General features: G+C 35.3%; 1 protein-coding gene and 1 pseudogene across 4 annotated transcripts in view; one reads left to right on the top strand and one right to left on the bottom strand.

Annotated features, from left to right (window-relative positions):
- LAMA2 (laminin subunit alpha 2) overlaps nt 1-21,532 on the top strand; it is a 627,903-nt gene that overhangs the window by 376,441 nt on the left and 229,930 nt on the right. For 2 of the 4 annotated variants that reach the window (XM_066373269.1, XM_066373268.1), the window contains exons 16-18: nt 1,336-1,389; nt 1,571-1,684; nt 15,579-15,706. In XM_066373269.1, coding sequence (XP_066229366.1) covers nt 1,336-1,389; nt 1,571-1,684; nt 15,579-15,706 — 296 coding nt within the window. The remainder of the gene's footprint in view (nt 1-1,335; nt 1,390-1,570; nt 1,685-15,578; nt 15,707-21,532) is intronic. The other 2 variants (XM_066373271.1, XM_066373270.1) reach the window with 1 other exon arrangement.
- On the bottom strand, nt 1,702-5,549 carry LOC136397065 (metallothionein-1A pseudogene; annotated as a pseudogene).

Raw genomic sequence — 21,532 nt, 5'->3', positions numbered from 1 at the left:
CTTGTTAGTGGGAAGTTGTCCTCCAGTGGCCTCAAATGTCTTTGTGAATAATGAGATGATATCACTGGCTAAGAGAAAGGGGTAAGGAATTTGGAAGTTTAAGAGGATTTGCTATGAGTAATACGTTTGTGGAGTATACAAATAAAGCTTATTAATGACAATTCCATGACTATGTTTCCTCAAAAGATGAAATCAGTTTTCTCCATTATCAACTCCCTTAATTTCTACCGCTTTTTGAATACATAGCTTGCCAGTTTTTAGAAATATATATTGCAGAAGGAAACTTCTTCTATAATGAATCTTTAAGGTAGCAAAAATTTTAATGAGGAGAAAGTATTAGAAATAGACAGAAAATGGACACTTTCTTTATTGCACTTCTCAAATTAAGAGGAAGGTTGTTTTTTTTTTCCTTTCAGATATGAAGTATTGGCACATTGTTTCTTTATGTGTTTGTTATCGATGTTCCAATTTAAGAGTCCTCATATCCTAAGGCAGAAGGAACATTTCTAACAATACACAACACAATTCTATCTATATACTTTATTACTTCAGTGATTTCTCTCTTGTTTTTATTTTCAACTGGAAAAGAATGGCCTTTCATGATATATTATTTTGTAGTTAACCATCCAGAAATAAAGTAAATAACGTACAGAAAGCAATTATAACTTCAGGGAGGTCATAAGCCCTTAAAGGGTAGTAATGTCTGCCCCCCCACCTCATTTTGGAATCTGTCCAGTTTGTAGTAACCCTCACAGAACTAAAGCTTCATTAAGGGTGATGGTGGTCTTAGAGCCGGCACTGACTCAGGTATTCTAAGATCTAACTACCCCTTTTTAAATCAGAATTGTTTTATGTCATCAAGTGTTTCATACTTTAAAAAAACAGAAATGATGAATTCAATAGTTCTAGTAGAATAATACCATAAAACAAAATATCAAAGGAATAGAGGATAAATAAATAATAAACTATTTTGTGTAAATTTGAGAAAGCATAATAGGATGAAGAAAGTTGAGAATGAAAGATATGATTTATCTGGGAAGAAGTTAGTGGTGTGTGTGATCAAATGTAAGAGCAAGCGTTACCTTCTAAGTTATTGCAAAGATTTCCTGTAAGTGACAGAGTTAAGGGCAGTTTGTAGTGGCAAATTAGTGCATCCCAGAGAATCAGCATTCCTCTGGATGAAAGGAGGCTAAGACGGGCTAAGGTTCTCTTAAGAATCCTTTTATGTTGGCTGCTCTTTTTCAGTACTTTTCCTTCTATTTTTGTCTGTGCTTTTTTACTTTGAGACTGTCACATTTCAACTCTTTATATCTCTGCTTTATTTTGCCATTACAGAAGAGACACCAAGCTAATGCTTCCTCTAATCTCATACCTGCCAGTAACACTAAGGTCAGTACGGAGCTCCAGTGTCTGGAGCAGTAACTCTGGAGCAGTTTTTTTTTCAATAATTTCAAACCTTTGACATGTGCATTGGTTGAGTTTGCCACTTAAATATTTTTCTTTATCCAAAAAAGACCAAAAAAAATATTTAAATTCATGAGACTGACTTGAAACCTTATCTTTCTTTTAGTCTTGTTGGCCGAGGCACAGACGAGTTAACGGCACTATTTTTGGTGGCATCTGCGAACCTTGTCAATGCTTTGGTCATGCGGAGTCCTGTGATGACATCACCGGAGAATGCCTGGTAAATGCTCCCTTCACTGCGGATGCGGACTGACAAAGCTGAGATCAGCTAAGTGGGCCCTGCAGTTCAGTCACTACCTTTGGTCCTTAAGCACTTGAGTGAAGAAATGACTTGATGAAAATCTTTATATTTTTTTAGTCTAAATGAGTTTATTATTGTTCAATAAAATTATTTGTTCATACAAAAAGAACATTTCAATCGAGTCAGGGTTTATGAAAACATTTTAAACAAGGCGGGTTTGTAATATTGCTCTACTGACGATGAGGAGCAGAAGTTCTCTAGCGTCAGGCGCAGCAGCTGCCCTTTTCTGATGCTCTGTCACAGATGCAACCCTGGGCACACTGGGCACAGACCATGGGGCAGCAGAAGGGGCAGCAGCTCTTCTTGCAGGAGGTGCATTTGCAGTCTTTGCATTTGCAGGAACCAGCAGAGGTGCAAAATCTACCAGTTGGGCAGGACCAGTTGAGTTCTACAGTGTGTCTGTAAAGTCATGGTGCACTTTTGACCGGTCACAGGAAAGCAACAAAAGATGATAGAAATGTGAAATCTGCACCAAATAAAAGGAAAACTCTCCCAGTTTCATACCTATTCAGTGCAGTTTGATGTGGGCTCACACACAGAATTTTTAGGGCTTCTTAGGTAACTATCCCGTATAGCCTCTACAGACTCGTCACTGACTGATGGCCTACCAGAACGGGGTTTCTCCACCAAACTGCCAGTTTCCTTCAACTGCTTATCCCACCGAGTAATGTTATTCCTATGTGGTGGCACTTCGTTATAAACGTGTCAATATTCATGTTGCACTTTGGTCACGGATTTGAATTTAGCGAGCCACAGAACACACTGAACTTTCCTCTGTACCGTCCACATCTCGACTGGCATGGCTGTGGGCTGCTCCGCTGTATAGATGGTGTTACATCATCATCTGCACATGCGCACATGCTGCCACATCATCCTACAGAAACTGGGAGGGTTTTCCTTTTATTTGGTGCAGATTTCACATTTCTATCATCTTTGCTGCTTTCCTGTGACCAGTCAAAAGTGCACCATGACTTTACGAACACACTGTATTTTGATTAGAGATGAGGCTTGAGGTCCAAAGCAAGAGAAGAAGGGGCCTTTGTGTTTCTGCAAGGCGCGGTCAACAGAGATCTTTATATCGGACTGAGTTGGCACTTGAGAACACTCTTTCACTTGTGATCTCAGTGAAAAACAGGTATTAGAAAGTGTTTATTCATATTAAGCTAAAAATTGAATTTGGATCAAATGCATCAAAATAGAAATGGAACTAGTAGACTAGATACAGATCTACCATGAATATACATGGGTTTAATCCCTTCCATAAATCTCCCAAAAATAAATTGTAATGTATTAAACTGAAATGATTTGTATCCCCATAACATTTTTAAAAAGTAAAATAGAACTTATGTAATAGGCATAATTTGTGTTTTTTTGACATTGAACGTGAAAACATACCTGAATTTTTTATTTTAAAATTTCAGCATTTAACTAAATATGACATCATATGTAGATTAAAAAATAATATATATATTTTTTATATATGTAGCACCTAGTCATCAGAGCTGTTTACTCCACAATTAGGTCTGCACTTTTAACAAGAAAAACAGCTCTACAACAGCAAAGTACTTTCTGTCCTGCTAAGAAGACTTTGGGTTGTAGAATTATGCTGAATAGAAAACCATTCTGATTAACTCAAGGGCATGTTAGTTTTATATTGTCTGACATGGCATGAAGCTTGAAACAACACTTCTCATTTCATTAGTCTTGCAGAAACACAATTTGAAACGGTGCCAGTTTAGGAGAATATCATACTCTCATTTCCCTTTAGAATTTAAGGCAGACTCTGTTTTCTGTATTTCTTAATGTTATCTCATTCTCTTGCTCAATTCCCTCCCCCCCCTATTTTTTGTCTACTTAACAGCTTCTGGGAAAAATCTAAAATGAAAATTCAGGGCTTTTGTTTCAATGTATTTTGACATTTAGGATTATTGATGCTCTTTCCGTTTTCTCTATATAAAATTTTGTTTAATTACATTGCAATATAAAGCATGATAGCCTTCGTTTGTAGAGCAGCAGATTTTTGAGATTGCATTTTTATGAATAAAAAGACTAAGTGATTTTGATTTTAACTCTACCATAAGGCTTTTAAAATGTACCTTGGGAAAAATATTGAGTTACCTTTAACTACTTCACTAACATGCAATAAGAAATATTCAGCCTAAAACTGAGTTGAATTTGCTTTACTGAAATCTAAAAAAAAACAAAAATAGTATATTATGGTACCAGACTGATAATGTTCCCAGTAGTAATATTTCATGTTGAATTCATTAGTATTTAATCAGATCATATTTTTATTCCATTTGGCTTTGTGATATTTCCAACAATGGAAGCAATAGAAGTCATTTTTTTTTTAAAATAAAACAGTTTCATTCAACATAATTTTAATGGAGAGAAGGGAGGGAACAATGATTATTTGAGGCTTTCTACTAATAGTTCTCACTATATCATTAATGAAACATAGTTTACTGACTGTTTTGCAGACAAAGAGATAGGAGCTGTCCTTCAAACAACAGAGGGAACCTTAGAGAAACAGGAGAGATCTTGATGACGGACAGAACTGGGTGTTTTAGGTTTTCCACTGTAGCTGGTAAATAGGTGATGATGTAAGATACTTTCTGGCTACTTCTAACTGCCCCTTATCTAAAATGGTATTGGTAGCTACATGCTGATATCTTATTTTGAGTACATGGATTCTGATGTGAACCACAAAGAGAAAAATATTTGAATCCCACACATCAAGGGCATTCTGATTTTTTTGTTTTACTTTTTACTTTAGCATCTTTTTTATTACATATGTTTTCCCCTTAGTGTTAAACAGATCAGTTATAAAATATACAGAAAAAACTGCTTTTTAGTTACCTTAGCTTTGAAATCAGATTAGAAATTAACTAAAATATATTTTGGTATCAGATCAAAACTCAGACTTCTGTTATAGTGTGGACCTATATGAAAGTCTTATTATTATTCAGTGAGAGGAGGGAGGCAGAGAGTCAGACTGCTGCAGACACCCTAACCGCAATCCACTCGGCAAGCCTACTAAGGGGTGATACTCTGCCCATCTGGGGAGTTGCTTTGTTGCTTAGCAACTGAGCCATTTATTTTTTAGTGCCTAAGGCAAGGCCATGAAGCCATCCATCTTTAGCACTCAGAGTCAACTCCAATCAAGCCATGAATGTAGGAGAGAAAGAGAGAGAGAGAGAGAGAAAAAGAGGGGTGGAGAAGTAGATGGGCCCCCCCGAGAGAGGGGGTGGAGAAGTAGATGGGCCCCTTTACTTATTGTGTGCCCTTATTGGGAATTGAACCTGGGACATCCATGTGCTGGCTGACACTCTACGACATTGGCCACAGCCTATGAAAAATCATTTTAGCTCAAAGTACGTTTGAAGTGAACTGGAAAACATTTAAAGTCACATAGAAGATTGAATACTTTCTCTTTCTCGTTGTTCTTGTGATATATGATGTAAACAGACATTTGAAAACCACTTTTGTAGCAGGACACCTGTTAAAATAACCAGAATGAAATAATCAGAATAAGCCTTTCATCTTTTACAGTTTGGGTTTCCATTATGTTTTTGACTAAGGTTGCTTTATAGTTATAATTACAAAAACACTTGACTTTTATGATTAATTTTATTATTTCCATGAAATGAAATATGACATTAAGAAATATAAGAAAATTCTACATGTTATTTTTCCTTTGAATCAGTAGTTAAAGAAAAACAGGGTCTCTGGGTTATATAAGGTTTTCAGTTAAGTTTTAGACATACTCTCCAGGTCCATCCATGCTGTTGCAAAGGGTAAGATTTCCTTCTTTGAGGTGACGTCAGAGAAATGGCAACATGAGAGATACTCCTCATCTCTCCCCTTGAAATTTCAACAAATTCTACAACTATATGGAGAAAAAAAAAAAAAAAAAACATGAACCTGAAATATACACACACCAGATAGATGAAGGTATGATTGTGCAAGAAGGCCGGCCAAAGCACAGAAGAAAAAATACCAGAGGTCTGAGTATTTCTCCTTCCTCACGGGCAGGAGGGAGGAAGGTACTGTTTGTGCAGGCTTTGTCTCAGATCCAGAGGAGCCGGGTGGAGAGTCTGGGGGGAAGGAGCAGAGCAAGGGGCAATGACCAAGAACGGAGAGCAGGGCTGTTTCCTGGTGTCTGCTGCACCAGTGATTCAGGGTTGAGCTAATACAGGCATGGGACACACACAAAGTCAGTGGCAAGCTCCCAAGAACTGCAGGCGAATAGCTTGTGGAGACTGGCCCACAGGACACTGGGGCGTGCTTGATCTGCCCACCCTACTGACACAATTTAGTCTTGTGGCACTGGGAACTGGGATCTGCATGCCACCAGCTCTGAAGCTCAGGAACCGACTTGCCAGAGGGAGTTTAGCATGTGTGGATGGGAAGCCCTGGTCTGCTATCTCTGCCACAGCTGCTCCCTAAACTTGGCAATACCAGCTTGTGACATGCACCCCTGGTCCAGCCCAGGGCTGTGCCTGGAGAGTTTAGAGTGATATTGGAGGAGGGACTGGACTCTGTCACCACAGCCATACGGTTCCTTATTGCTCCTCTTGCTGTGAAAACAGCAGTGCTGGCGGATCCTCCTCCACTAGGTCTCCAGGCTGCTCTCTTCTATGAGAGGTGGGGGCACCCAGAAACTAGGTCCCCTGCTCTGTGGGGACATGAGGGAGGGCCCTGGAAGACTCCTGCAGCCAGTGCCAATATCATAAAGTGGCAAAACCCTAGCAGTAACCCCTCCTACCAATGCAATGACTCTGCCTTCGTCATTACAAAGGCAACAGCTAGACCTTAAAAGATCACCCAAGAATCTTGCAAGGGCAAATCTTGTAGTGCAGCGCCCCCTGCCAGAAAAATGAATAATTATCTCTTATTGGGTTTATTAACAATGTCACCCACAAATACCATCAAGAAAAAAAATTAAATATAGATATAAAAGACAGAGACATAGCTCAGACAGACGATGATAAATCCCCAGGAAAAAATCTCAATTACATGGAAACCTTAGAGCTTAATGACAGAGAATTCAAAATTAAAGTTCTAAACATACTCAGTAAGATACAAGAAAACACTGAAATGCAATTTAGTGAGCTAAAAAAAAACTTAATGAACAAAGAGAGTACTTCCCCAAAGAAATTAAAACTATAAAAAAGAACCAAACAGAGATGAAAAACTTAATACATGAACTGAAAAATGAGGTAACAAGATTAGCCAATAGAACAAGCCAGATAGAGGAGAGAATCAGTGACATTGAAGACAGGCAACTGGAGATACCACAGAGAGAAGAAGAGAGAGACTCACAAACTTAAAAAAAAATGAGAGAGAGACTCACAAATTTTAAAAAAATGAGAAAGCCCTACAAGAATTGTCTGACTACATCAGGAAGAGCAATATAAGAATAATGGCTATATTAGAAGAGGAAGAGAGGGAAAGGGAATGGAGCATATATTGAAACAAATAATCAATGAGAATTTCCCAAGCCTGTGGAAAGAGTTAGAGCCTCGAATCCAAGAAGGTAACAGAATGCCGAGTTACCTCAACCCAAACAAACCTACTCCAAGGCACATCATAACGAAATTATCACAAATCAATGACAAAGAAAGAATCCTCAAGGCAGCTAGGGAGAAGAAGGATATAGCATATAAAGGAAGGTCCATTAGGCTATCATCAGATTTCTCAGCAGAAACTCTAGAAGCCAGAGTTTCTGAAAGAGTACTGAAAGAGAGGAACTACCAACCAAGAATACTACATCCATCAGAGTTATCCTTCAAATATGAAAGGGAAGTGAAAACATTTACAGACATACAGAAGCTGAGGAAAGTTATCATCAGAAAACCCCCACTACAGGAAATACTAAAGGAGGTTATCCAACCAGATACAAAGAACAAAACAAGACAAAATTACAAGTAAAATTTTTTTAACAAAACCACAATAAAAACAAATATAAACTGTGACAACAATAACACAAAAGGGGAGAGGATAAAGATAAGCAGTAACAAAGGAGTATGGAGTGCAGAAGCACTTATGAGATAATGAACTCTAATAAATATGATAATGATAATTTTTCTTCTAATAGCCTAATGGTAACCACCCATGAAAATGTCACTACTGAAACACATAGCTTAAAAAAAGAAGAAACAGAAGATAGAATTATGAAACACCACCAAACAAAAACAAATGACAGAAGAACAAAAAAGAAGAACCAAACAAGTCACAAAGCTTTCAGAAAGAAATATATAAAATGGCAATGGGATATTCTCAAGTGTCAATAATTACACTAAATGTAAATGGATTGAACTCACCAATAAAGAGGCATAGAGTAGCAGATTGGATCAAGAAGCAAAACCCAACAGTATACTGCATTCAAGAGACACATAAAGCTACAAGGATAAAAATAGATTCAAAGTGAAAGGTTGGAAAATGATTCTCCAAGCAAATAATGTCCAAAGAAAAGCAGGAGTAGCTATACTCATATATGTCAATGCTGACTACAAGACAACAAAGGTAACCAGAGACAAGGATGGACATTTTATAATGATAAAGGGGATAGTGTATCAGGAAGACATAACTGTCCTTAATATATATCCACCAAACCAAAGAGAACCAAAATATACAAGACAACTACTAACTGATCTAAAAGTGCAAACCGAAAAATATATAATCATACTTGGAGACCTCAATACACCATTGATGGCTTTAGATCATTCATTCAAACAGAAAATCAATAAAGAAATATCAGCCTTAAGTAAAACACTAGAACAAAAGGATATAATAGACATCTACAGGACATTTCATCCCAAAACATCAAAGTATACATTTTTCTCCAGTGTACATGGAACATTCTCAAGACTAGACCATATGCTGGGCCACAAAACCAACACCAACAAATTCAGAAAGATTAAAATTATACCAAGCATATTCTCTGACCATAAGGCTTTGAAACTAGAATTCAACTGCAAAAAAGAAGTAAACACATCCTCCAAAATGTGGAAATTAAAAAACATACTTCTAAAAAATGAATGGGCAAAAGAAGAAATGAAAGAAGAGATCAAGAGATATATACAGACATGAAAATGACAATATGGCATACCAGAATCTCTGCGATTCAGCAAAAGCAGTAATAAGACGGAAGTTCATATCATTACATGCTATATGAAAGAGCAAGGGAGAGCCCAAGTAAACAACCTAACATCACATCTTAAGGAACTAGAAAAAGAAAAACAAAGACAAACCAAAACCAGCAGAAGAAAGAAAGTAATAAAAAATAAGAGCAGAAATAAATGAAATAGAGAACAGAAAAACTATAGAAAAAGTTAATACAACAAAGAACTAGTTCTTTGAAAAGATCAATAAAATTAACAAACCTCTGGCAAGACTCACTAAGGAAAAAAGAGAAAAGACTCATATAAACAAAATCCAAAATGAAAGAGAATAAATTACCACAGATATCATAGATATACAAAGGATTATCACAAGATACTATGAAAAATTATATGCCACCAAATTCAACAATCTAGAAGAAATGGATAAACTCCTAAAACAATACAATCTTCCTAGATGAATCATGAAGTACAATAGAAAGCCTAAATAGACCAATAAGCAGGGAGGTAATAGAAACAACTATCAAAAACCTCCCCAAAACTAAAGGTCCGGGGCCAGATGGATATATATACTAGTGAATTCTACCAAACTTTCAAAGGAGACTTGGTTCCTATACTTCTCAAAGTCTTTCAAAAAATTGAAGAAGAAGCAATACTGCCAAACACATTTTATGAGGCCAACATAACCCTCATACCAAAACCTGGCAAGGACAACACAAAAAAAGAAAACTACAGACCAATATCTCTAATGAATACAGACGCTAAAATCCTAAACAAAATACTAGCAAATTGAATACAACAACGCATCAAAAAATAATTCATCACAATCAAGTGGGATTCATCCCAGAAACACAAGGATGGTTCAACATCCGTAAAACGATTAATGTAATACACCGTATCAACAAAACAAACAAAAACCAGGTGATCCTATCAATAGATGCAGAAAAGACATTCAATAAAATACAACATCGTTATATGTTTAAAACACTCAACAAAATGGGTATAGAAGGAAAATACCGCAACATAATAAAGGCCATTTATGACAAACCATCAGCTAACATCATACTAAATGGTAAAAAACTGAAAACTTTTCCTCTAAAATCAGGAACAAGACAAGGTTGCCCACTCTCTCCACTCTTATTCAACATAATGCTGAAAGTTCTAGCCAGAGCAATCAGACAAGAGAATGAAATAAAAGGCATTTATATTGGGAAAGAAGAAGTAAAGGTTTCACTTTTTGCAGATGATATGATCCTGTATATAGAAAACCCCAAAGACTCTACAGAAAAGCTATTAGAAACAATAAACCAATACAGTTAGGTCGCAGGATACAAAATTAATATACAGAAGTCTATTGTTTTCTTATATGCCAACATTGAAACCTCAGAAAAAGAACTCAAGAAAGTAATCCCTTTTACAGTAGCAACAAAAAATAATAAAATACGTAGCAATAAACATAACAAAGAATGTAAAGGACCTATATACTGAAAACAACAAAGCATTACTAAAGGAAATGGAAAAAGACACAATGAAATGAAAAAATATTTCTTGTTCTTGGATAGGAAATATAAATGTAGTTAAAATGACCATATTACCCAAAGCAATATACAAATTTGTTTTTTTTTTTAATTTGTTGTTCCACTTATGCATTCCTTGGTTGATTCTTTTATTATTATTATTCATTTTAGGGGAGGGAGAGAGAGAGAAAGAGAGAGAGAGAGAGAAAGGGGAGGAGCAGGAAGCATCAACTCCCATATGTGCCTTGACCAGGCAAGCCAGGGTTTTGAACTGGCAACCTCAGTGTTTCCAGGTTGACGCTTTATCCACTGCACCACCACAGGTCAGGCCAATATACAAATTCAATGCAATTCCCATCAAAATCCCAATGTCTATGTCTTGGCCACTGTGAACAATGCTGCAATGAATATGGGGCTACATGTGTCTTTACGTATCAATGTCTCTGAGTTTTGGGGGTATATACCCAGTAGAAGGATTGCTGGGTCATATAGTAGTTCCATTTTCAGTTTTTTGAGGAACAACCATACTTTCTTCCATAATGGTTGTACTACTTTACATTCCCACCAACAGTGGATTAGGGTTCCTTTTTCTCCACAGCCTCTCCAACAGTTGCTATTACCTGTCTTGTTGATAATAGCTTATCTAATAGGTGTGAGGTAGTATCTCATTGTAGGTTTGATTTGCATTTCTCTAATAACTAATGAAGATGAGCATCTTTTCATATATCTGTCACCCCTTTAAAATTAATAAAAAATTATTTTTTTAAAAATATATAATTATATTTTGTAAAAAAAAATTCCAATGTCATTTTTTTAAAGAAATGGAACAAAAAATTATCAGGTTTATATGGAACCATAAAAACCTCGAATAACCAAAGTAATCCTAAGGAAATAAAACGAAGCTGGGGGTATTACAATACCTTACTTCAAACTATACTACAGAGCCACAATAATCAAAACAGCATGGTACTGGCAGAAAAATAGACACACAGACCAATGGAACAGAATAGAGAGCCCAGAAATAAAATCACATATATATGGTCAAATTGTCTTTGATAAAGGGGCCAAAAACACACAACTGAGAAAAGAAAGCTTCTTCAATAAATGGTGCTGGGAAAATTGGAAAGCCACATGCAAAAGAATAAAACTTGACTACAGTTTATCTCCTTGCACAAAAATTAATTCAAAATGGATCAAAGAACTAAATATAAGATCTGAAACAATAAACTACATAGAATAAAACATAGGTACTAAACTCATGGACCTTGGTTACAAAGTGCACTTTATGAATTTGACTCCAAAGGCAAGGGAAGTGAAGGCAAAGATAAATGAATGGGACTACATCAGACTAAGAAGCTTGTGCAAAGAAAAGAAACTGACAACAAAACAGACAGCCAACTAAATGGGAGATGATATTTTCAAACAACAACTCAAATAAGGGACTAATATCCAAAATATATACAGAACTCACAAAACTCAGCAACAAACAATCAAATTTTAAAAAAAAATGGGAAGAGAATAAACAATCCAATAAAAAGAAAATGGGAAGAGGACATAAACAGATACTTCTCCCAAGAAGAAATACAAATGGCCAACAGATATATGAAAAAATGCTCATCATCACTAACTATTCGAGAAATGCAAATCAAAACTACAATGAGATACCACCTCACACCTGTTAGATTAGCTATTATCAACAAGACAGGTAATAACAAGTGTTAGAGAGGCTGTGGAGAAAAAGGAACCCTCATTCACTGTTGGTTGGAATGTAAAGTAGTACAACCATTATGGAAGAAAGGATGATGAGTCCTCAAAAAATTAAGAATAGAACTACCATATGCCCCAGCAATCCTTCTACTTAGTATACACCCACAAAACTTGAAAACATGGGTATGTAAAGACACGTGCACCCCCATGTTCATCACAGCATTGTTTACGGTTGCCAAGAAATGGAAACAGCCAAAGTGCTCTTCAATAGAGGATTGGATAAAGAAAATGTGGTACATATATACAATGGAATACTACCCAGCCATAGAAATGATGACATAGTGTCATTTATAACATGGATGGACCTTGATAACATTATACTGAGTGAAATAAGTAAATCATAAAAAGCTAAGAACTGTATGATTCCATGCATAGGTGGGACACAAAGTTGAGACTCATGGACATAGATGGGGATGCAGTGGTTACCAGGGGAAAGGGAAGAGTGGAGAGGGAGGGGAGTGGGAGAAGGGGAGGAGCTTAAAGAGAAACAAAATATAGGGTGACAGAAGATGAATTGATTTTGGGTGATGGGTGTACAACATAATCGACTGTCCAAACGATGTGGAGATGTTTTCTCTAAACCAGGCGTCCCTAAACTACGGCCCGCGATCCGCATGCGGCCCCCTGAGGCCATTTATCCGGCCCCCTCGCCGCACTTCCTGAAGGGGCACCTCTTTCATTGGTGGTCAGTGAGAGGAGCACGGTACCTGGCAGCCCTCCAACGGTCTGAGGGACAGTGAACTGGCCCCCTGTGTAAAAAGTCTGGGGACCCCTTCTCTAAATCTATGTACGCTGACCAATGTCACCCTGTTAAATTTAATTGTCTAAATTTAAAAAAAAAATCTCTGTCTTTTTTACAGCCCAAGTAGTATTCCATAGATGTACTACAGCTTTTAAACCACTTATCTACTGATGGACACTTAGTAGAGCATTATGCTAAAAGAAATAAGCTAATCAGAAAAACACAAGTACTATATGATTTCACTCATGTTAGAATCTAATGAACAAAATGGAAAAACAAGCAAAATACAGACAGACTCATGGAGAGTAGGCTAACAGCTGTCGGAGGTGGGGGGCTGAGGAGGATAGAAGGACTAAGCACAAAAGATAAAAGAAGGGGAAAAGCTCACACAGACAACAGTTCGGTGATTGCTAGGGGTATGGAGTAGAGGAGGTGGAGGTGGGCCTAGGGGAAGAAATTGTGATGGACAGAGACTTGTCTTGGGTGGTGAATATTCCAATACAGGTACAGATGATGTATTGTAGAATTGGGTACCTGAAACCTGTATAATTTTGTTAACCAGTGTCACCCCCAAAAATTTAATAAAAAGGAAAAAGTTTAGGGGTTTTAAAGAGGTTTTTATTTTTTAAAACACCTAAGTCTTTAAAAATATAATTTTGATTGTGATTATGACAGTATGCAAAGAACATTGCAAAAGCCTACAATTTTTTTAAGTAATAGACAACTTTATTTATTTTTTTATTTATTCATTTTAGAGAGGAGAGGGAGAGACAGAGAGAGAGAGAGAGGAGAGACAGAGAGAGAGAGAGAGAGAGAGAGAGAGAGAGAGAGAGAAGGGGGGAGGAGCTGGAAGCATTACTCCCGTATGTGTCTTGACCAGGCAAGCCCAGGGTTTCGAACCTGTGACCTCAGCATTTCCAGGTTGACGCTTTATCCACTGCGCCACCACAGGTCAGCAGTAATAGACAACTTTAACTAAACTTGAATACCAAAAGTAACAAATACAAAGATGAAATAAAAGCCTTTCTTCAAATTGATCCATATTTTGCGTGTTTCATCCCAATATGCTGTTATTTAAACAACTATTGATAGTGAAGTTAACCTCTATGCTCACTTTGAAGAAGGGTTACCAAGTAAATTTGAGATAGAATTTAAAATACCTTAATGAAAAATCTACTTGTGGTTGTGGAACTGTCAGGGGATTTTAGAGTTTGAAAATTCCATAAATCATGGGCGTTAGTTCCCTCATTTTACGCAATGTAAGTGAGAAGTTTAGAGAGTTAAATGATTGGATTTCCATTAAATATCTTCAACTTGATAAAAATCTGTCTTTCTCCCCAAGAAATTTAACAAGCTATGTTGAAAAGCATGTATTTTTAAATTAAATCCACTTACTAAATATAATTAAATTGAGCTTTTTTGAAATGTACTTAACATATACTTAAAAATATACTGAAATAAATAATACTTCAGAATTTTCGTTAAATTAGTCTGGCTATCCTAATGGTCATCCAGATGAATCAAGTTTGACTTTAACTTAAAATAAATTTATATTTTAGCTATTTCCTATTTGGTTATTGATCATAAAAATAAAATTTTCACAATCTTAAGCTCTGATGAACTCTTGAACATGAGAAAAAAAATTATAATTATATATGTTTGTAAAATGAAAAATGTATTTTAGTCATAATAAATCCATACTACATGATACTTAATAAGCATTAGATATGTTTTATTGTACCACTGGAGACTGAAGAAGTAAGCGATATCTGCATGATACAAGTTTATCAAATTGTGCTATTAGAAGCTTTATAGACAATTCCATTGCTTGATTAACTGAATTGTTCACCTTTAAACCAGTCTTGATGAGTTTTGTGAACACAATCTAACCAGATGAATGTACTTTAATTAACATGAAGAAATCAAGATATAAATTCTTATTTTTGAAAAGGATATGGATTCAATAAATACTAATTGACAGGAAAATGCGGTTTCAGTTTTTCAAAAATTATCTAAAGGTAATTACTAGGTGCTTGTGGTTTCAATATGTATTGGAATATATTTAACACTTTTTCAAGATTCTCTTTGTATAATTATGAGTCAAACAAGTCATTTACAGATGTAATACATTAATGCAGTCTGCAAATCATCAGAGTCCACTGAGGTCCAAATTAATCTCTGAAGTAAGAGGACGTAGTCCCAGGGGATTTGTATGATTAGCTATAGTTCTCATTAAATCAGCAGTTTTAAGCTGAACAATTGATTTTTTTTTTTTTACCTAGCTACAGTTTCCATTAAACACATTTTATTAAGGGTCTATAACTATGCACAAATACACATGCATGAACAATCACATGTACTTCTCAAAGGAAAAAATAATTACAATCTAAAAAAAGAAGGAAATAGTATTTGCATTATGAAAAAATTATAATGAATTTTAGTCATTTTTTTATAAATATGCATATGCTGAAACTAGCATGTAGTTTCTAGCTATATATTAAATTAACTTTCAGTGCTATTTCCCAGCTGTAAAATTGACCATTTCATGTGGAAAATTATTCTGACTACCAGGAAACAGACTAATAACTCTGTAGACCTATTTTTGGTAAGATGTTGTTGCTTGAGACCAAAATAATAAAATTTGATGTGCATTTCCTTCTCAGAACTGTAAGGATCACACAGGTGGGCCATATTGCAATCAATGTCTTCCTGGTTTCTATGGCGATCCTAATAAAGGAACCTCTGAAGACTGTCAGCCCTGTGCCTGTCCACTCAATGTCCCATCAAATAAGTGAGTAGCAGTTACCTCTCTAAAGATTGGGCATCCAGTTATGTAAGTGCATTTTTATATAGAATGTACCCTCTCTCTTGTCACACATAACTAAATAATAAACACATGCATGAATTTCTCAGGAATACGAGTTTTAAAATATAAAATATATTTAAAATTATCGCTATTTATTCTGCAGAAGTTTTAATACTTTAGCTCTAGTTTTGATGATATAGTAGCTAAGGACTGAGCTGAAATAAAATTTTGAAACTAACTACAAAGAACAGATGTATTTTATACAAATATATCTACATGCACACAGGCACGCACACACACACACTCACACACACACACACACACACACACACACACACACAGAAACACACATATCTTCATACTATAATGAAAAGACCAGTAATAAGTGCTGCTCATTTGGGTCCCAGTCTCACCCTATTTATTTGTGAATCTTGGACAAGTCACAAACTCCCATAAATGGTAAAATGAGATAAATCTAGCGAACCTTTAAGCACCTGGTGTGTTCCTCAGTCATCACATGGTTTATCATAGTATCATATAACATCATATTATATAGATATATATCTTAGTAAAACAATTATAATGATAAGAATTGTATTATGAACTGTATGAATATTGAAATATGAATGATAATTAGCACCTGATTTTTTATAAACTAGATCTTGAAAATGTTTAATGCAAACAATACAACTTTTCTAGTCATCCAGTTTTCTTTCCTTTCTCTCTCTCTCTCTCTCTCTCTCTCTCTCTCTCTCTCTCTCTTCTCTTATTCATCCAGAACAATAAACCTTTTCCATTGTCTTCTCCTTCCCTTATCTTTTAGGAGAATACTTGATTCCAATTTCTGCTGCCAATTCATATTCACTCAGGGCTGGCATTCTAATAAATACCTATGCAGGAACCTGAAAAAATTTTTTTAAATAGGCATTTTATGTTGAACAAAATAAACATTTTTATTTGAAAAAAATTATAAATAACTATAATTTTATATATATGGGATTTTTTGAGAAGCTTCTTAAAGGTGAGCTTAGTGCTTAATAAAGTTAATACTATAGTATGCCCCTCCCAACTATTTCTAAATGCTGTAAGAATGATTGTATAGTGAAAAAATTTAATGATGTTTTAAAGAAATCTGTCAGCTCTAGACTTCTAATATGAAAGTGTGATCAAGCTGGTCATATTCTAAGGTCTTACCCAGGACACTACTAATGAAAATAGTGTTTTGTTAATAGAGTCAGTGAATATTATAAGTTAAAGACTTTAAGAAATATTCTGTCATTAAGTTTAAAGTTCCCATTAGAATTATGCTTCTTACTCTTCAGTCCATATGAACCCTGGTCCTTCTCCCAAGAATCCTTTTTTTCTCAGAACTTTCCACTTTAGTCATTGGAAAAGGAGAAAAAGTAATATTTAATGAAAACAGATTACTATATTCTAGGCACAGGGTTAGGCACTATATTTGGTATTAGTTTACTCTCAGAAACAACCCAGTAAAATGGGTATGATGACTGCCATTTTATAGATTTTTTTAAAGGCTCTTAGTGAGAAAATAGCACCATAGTACCAATTCTGGAGCTAGAATTTCTTGATTTAAAACCTGAGTCTTATACTTTCTAGCTGTGTAACCATAAAATGTATCAATGCTTCAGTTCTCTGTGTCACAGTTGTCATTGTGATAAATAAGACCCTCTTATAAGGTTGTTGTAAGAATTACATAAATTTAAAATACGCAAAGCACCTAAAACAGTGATTGGGTATGTGAATCCGTTAGAACTATCATCAAATAATTTGCTCAGAGCCATAAAATACTAAAATATCAGAGTTGGAATTTTAAGTCCATGTGCCTTTCAGTTGTTTGCAGATTTCTTTGACAAACACATTGCTTTTTAAGTGATAATATTAAAAGTAATTAAATAGAAAACTGGGTTAATGTATAAAAATGTGAAATCATTTCCAGCATTTAGGGCATGAGCCTTGATAGGCACAAAACTGAAATCCTTTGGCAACCAAAGGTATCAGAGAAGAGGAAGAAGGCAAACAGGGAACCTACTGGAAAATAGTGAATATAGGAGAATTAAAGTCTTTCACAATTAATGACTAGTCAGGCCTATGTTGACTGTAATGTGACACAAACCTTGTTCTCTGGTGTATTTGTGAATGGTTAGATCACATAAAGAAGGACCTACTATCACTATGACTAAATGAATTCTCCAGAACCATCTAATATACATTTAGCCCATTGTTCAACACTATCTTTCACTGAAGGAAGCTTAAGGATTGCATTTTTCCACTCATCTGCATTGCACCACTTTCTCAGACAACAGTCAGGGACTTAGGACAGGTGTCGGTTCAGCAGAGCTGGCCATTCACTGCACCATATGAAACCTAGCCTAATATGTTTTTGGAATTATTTTATTAATTGAATGTATAGAGCATATGGATTAATCCTCAAGCCTGACCAACATGACTACAAAATGCAGAGGGGCTGTTAGGGAGAGAACTTTGTGTAAAAGTAGGCTTCATCGATCACCCCTCTGTTTACTATGCTTCTACCTTAGTAGTGGGTTCTAAATGTTGTTGAGAGGAGAAAAGTCAGCAAGCATTAAGACAGCGTTCATCAATGCCAGAGGGATTGAGGTCCCAGGGTCCAGTGATTGTATTTCATCAAGTTTCTGTATTATAATTTTGTATAATTATACAGATCTTGATTTTTTTTAAATATAAAGACAATTCACTAAAAACAGTTATTTAAAGATTTTTCCATTTTCAAAGTATATTAAATAATTATAAATAATTATTGTATTAAATAATTATTGAATTATTAAATGTGTATTAAATAATTATTGAATTATTAAGTAATAATTTTATCCTTACAAGTGGAATTGGGAAGACAGCATTAGTTTATTTTAAATTCCAGCTTTAAATGTAGCATTTTCATAGTAGAAAGAGGGGATACTGAAATTAATTTATTTTAAAAATCTTAAAAGTTTGTGTTCAGAGCTATAAAGTCTTTTAAGTTAGAGCAACTTGGAAAATTAACAGAGTCTACTGCACAATTGCAATGGAAAAAATTCATTTTAATCTAACAGGTTAAATTTTCTTTTAAAATCACTAGATAATAGGACATAATGCCTTAGTGAAACTCTCCTTCTTAAAAAGTTTTTAAACCAATCATTACTGCTATAATTTACTTAGAAACTCTGGGGAATAAATTGAATATATTTGAATATAAATATGTTGATGTGAATATGAATATGTTGATATGAACATGAGTTTTTGATATCTTGTTAAGAAAAAAAAGAAATCAGCTAAAGGTTGCTAAAATCTTCATCTACAAGTGTAAAGTTAGTTAATGGTTTTATGTTGATTTATTTATTTAATCCCTGATCATAAATCTTACAGATCACAAACTTTTTAACTCCAAATTTCTTACGTAATATTGCTAAATAAAACATGTATGTAGAAAGACATAGACTATTATATTTATTTTTATGTATGAGTACAGATAGGCATATGATATTTAAATTATGCATATATATATCAATGTCATCAACTATTTACATGTTCACTCTTTGCTTATCCTTCTCATCTTGGTGTTGTATGTATCCTACCTATAGATTGTAACTAGGTAATAAAATTTATCTCTAGGGAAACAAATTAAATTGTAAATACTTCAAATGATTTATATTCATTAATTTCTGACATGACATGCGTTATAGGTTAAATAATATATTAAAAAACACATTATTATCTGCCCTTGAACACTCAGGATGTGTTTGAATTGATAATATTATTAAAATCATAGATTTTCATCAGTCACACAATAAAATAAGAGATATTCTTGGCACAAGGCTGAACAGAGGGTGGGCTCCCAACAAGTTCTGTTTACTAATACCATTATGAATGCTTCTTTGTATGCAACAGGAATGCTAAATTTTAAATTTCTGAAAGAATGCAACACTTCTAAAGCTGACTCTTGGGTTCATTCAAGAGTACACATTGAATTATTGTTGTTAAAATTGGTAGTTATAATAGAAAATAATATTCTCTCTGTTATAAGGCAAGATGGAAACTTACAGAAACATTCAACAGTATTTTTTTTTGTATTTTTTTGAAGTCAGAAGTAGGGGTTGTGGGGGTAGAGCAGGGGTTGGGAACCTGTGGCTTACGAGCCAGATGTGGTTCTTTTGATGGCTGCATCTGGCTTGCAGACAAATCTTTAATAAAAATAATAATAATGTTAAAAATATAAAACATTCTCATGTATTACAATCCATTCATTTCCTACCACTCATGTTCATGGTTGCAGGTGGCTGGAGCCAATCACAGTTGTCCTCCGGGACAACACCAATTTTTTATTGGATAATGTGTAACGTACACAGGTCATTGTATGGCTCTCACAAAATTACATTTTAAAATATGTGGCCTTCATGGCTCTCTCGGCCAAAAAGTTTCCCGACCCTTGGGGTAGAGAGACAGACTGCCACATGTACCCGACCAGGCTCCACCCAGCAAGTCCACTAGGGGGTGATGCTCTGCCTATCTGGGGCATTGCTCTATTGCAACTGGAGCCATTCTAGCACCTGAGGCGGAGGTCATGGAACAATCTTCGGCACTCTGGCAACCTTTGCTCTAATGGAGCCTTGGCTGCAGGAGGGGAAGAGAAAGATAGAGAAAAAGGAGGTGAGGTAGAGAAGCAGATGGACGCTTCTCCTGTGTGCCCTGGCTGGGATTTGAACCCGGGACTTCCACACAGCAGGCCGACGCTCTACCACTGAGCCAACCGACCATAGCCACAATGCTCTTAATAAATTTTACAGTGTGTTAGATAATTTAGAGCACTTTCCTACATAGTGTTATTTATGTCCACATGGGTTATTATGATATATTGTGCTAGTTCCATAAACCAGAAAGAAAAACTAAACTCCAAAGAAATTAAGTAATTTGATTGTGATCACACATCCTGCTTGTGGCAGAACCGATATTAGAACCCATATATTCAGCTCTCTATGCTTCTTCCAGTGGGGCTGTAGAAATAGAAACAATTTCAGAGACATTAAAGAAAAGCAAAAATAAAAATTAATAGAACTTAATATTAGACAAATTGTAAATGTTCATCATAAAAATGACTCTAGGGTTTGGCCACCATTATGCTAACTCAATTGTAAGTACTAGAGCAGGATGAGAAAGTGCAGGTTTAATTATTTAATGAGTAACAAAGTACCTAAAAATTTAAACAAATCATTATGCTTTGGCAAAACATTTTAAAATATTAAATTAGAGCCATGATTTATTGTGCCACTATGCTAAAAGCTTACTTTCATACAATTTTAGTGTGAAAGGCTTTATTTGGTAGATCATATTATCTCATTTTGCAGAACAGGAAACTCAGGTTTACAGAAATATTGCATCCAAAGACACAGAAAATAACACAATTTTAATTACAAACCCAATTGTGGAGATTAATTCAGATTTCATCGTATTTGGAGATAATCAAAGAAATATGTGTTAGTTTAACAGTTCTCCTAAGGATATATAAAACAGAGACCACTGAACTGAAAAAAGTAAACACGAAGAAACTTTAAAAATTCATGTTGCCCAAACCAAAATCCTGAAGTAAATGAGTTTTCCCATTATTTTTCTGCCCTTCCTCTTGAGTCCTCTGCTTCTTCTCATCCCTTTGTACCAACTCATCCCCTCGGGTTTCTCTTTCCCAACCCAAAGATGCCAGGTTATAATTAGTTAAAGGAGTTCTCCTTCTCTATTGTATCTGCAAACAGAACATGCCTGATTGTCCAATCCTTATGATGG

The sequence above is a fragment of the Saccopteryx leptura genome, chromosome 3 (genome assembly GCF_036850995.1).
Source record: "Saccopteryx leptura isolate mSacLep1 chromosome 3, mSacLep1_pri_phased_curated, whole genome shotgun sequence".
Taxonomy (NCBI): Eukaryota; Metazoa; Chordata; class Mammalia; order Chiroptera; family Emballonuridae; genus Saccopteryx; species Saccopteryx leptura.
This window is presented reverse-complemented; position numbering and strand designations above follow the sequence as displayed.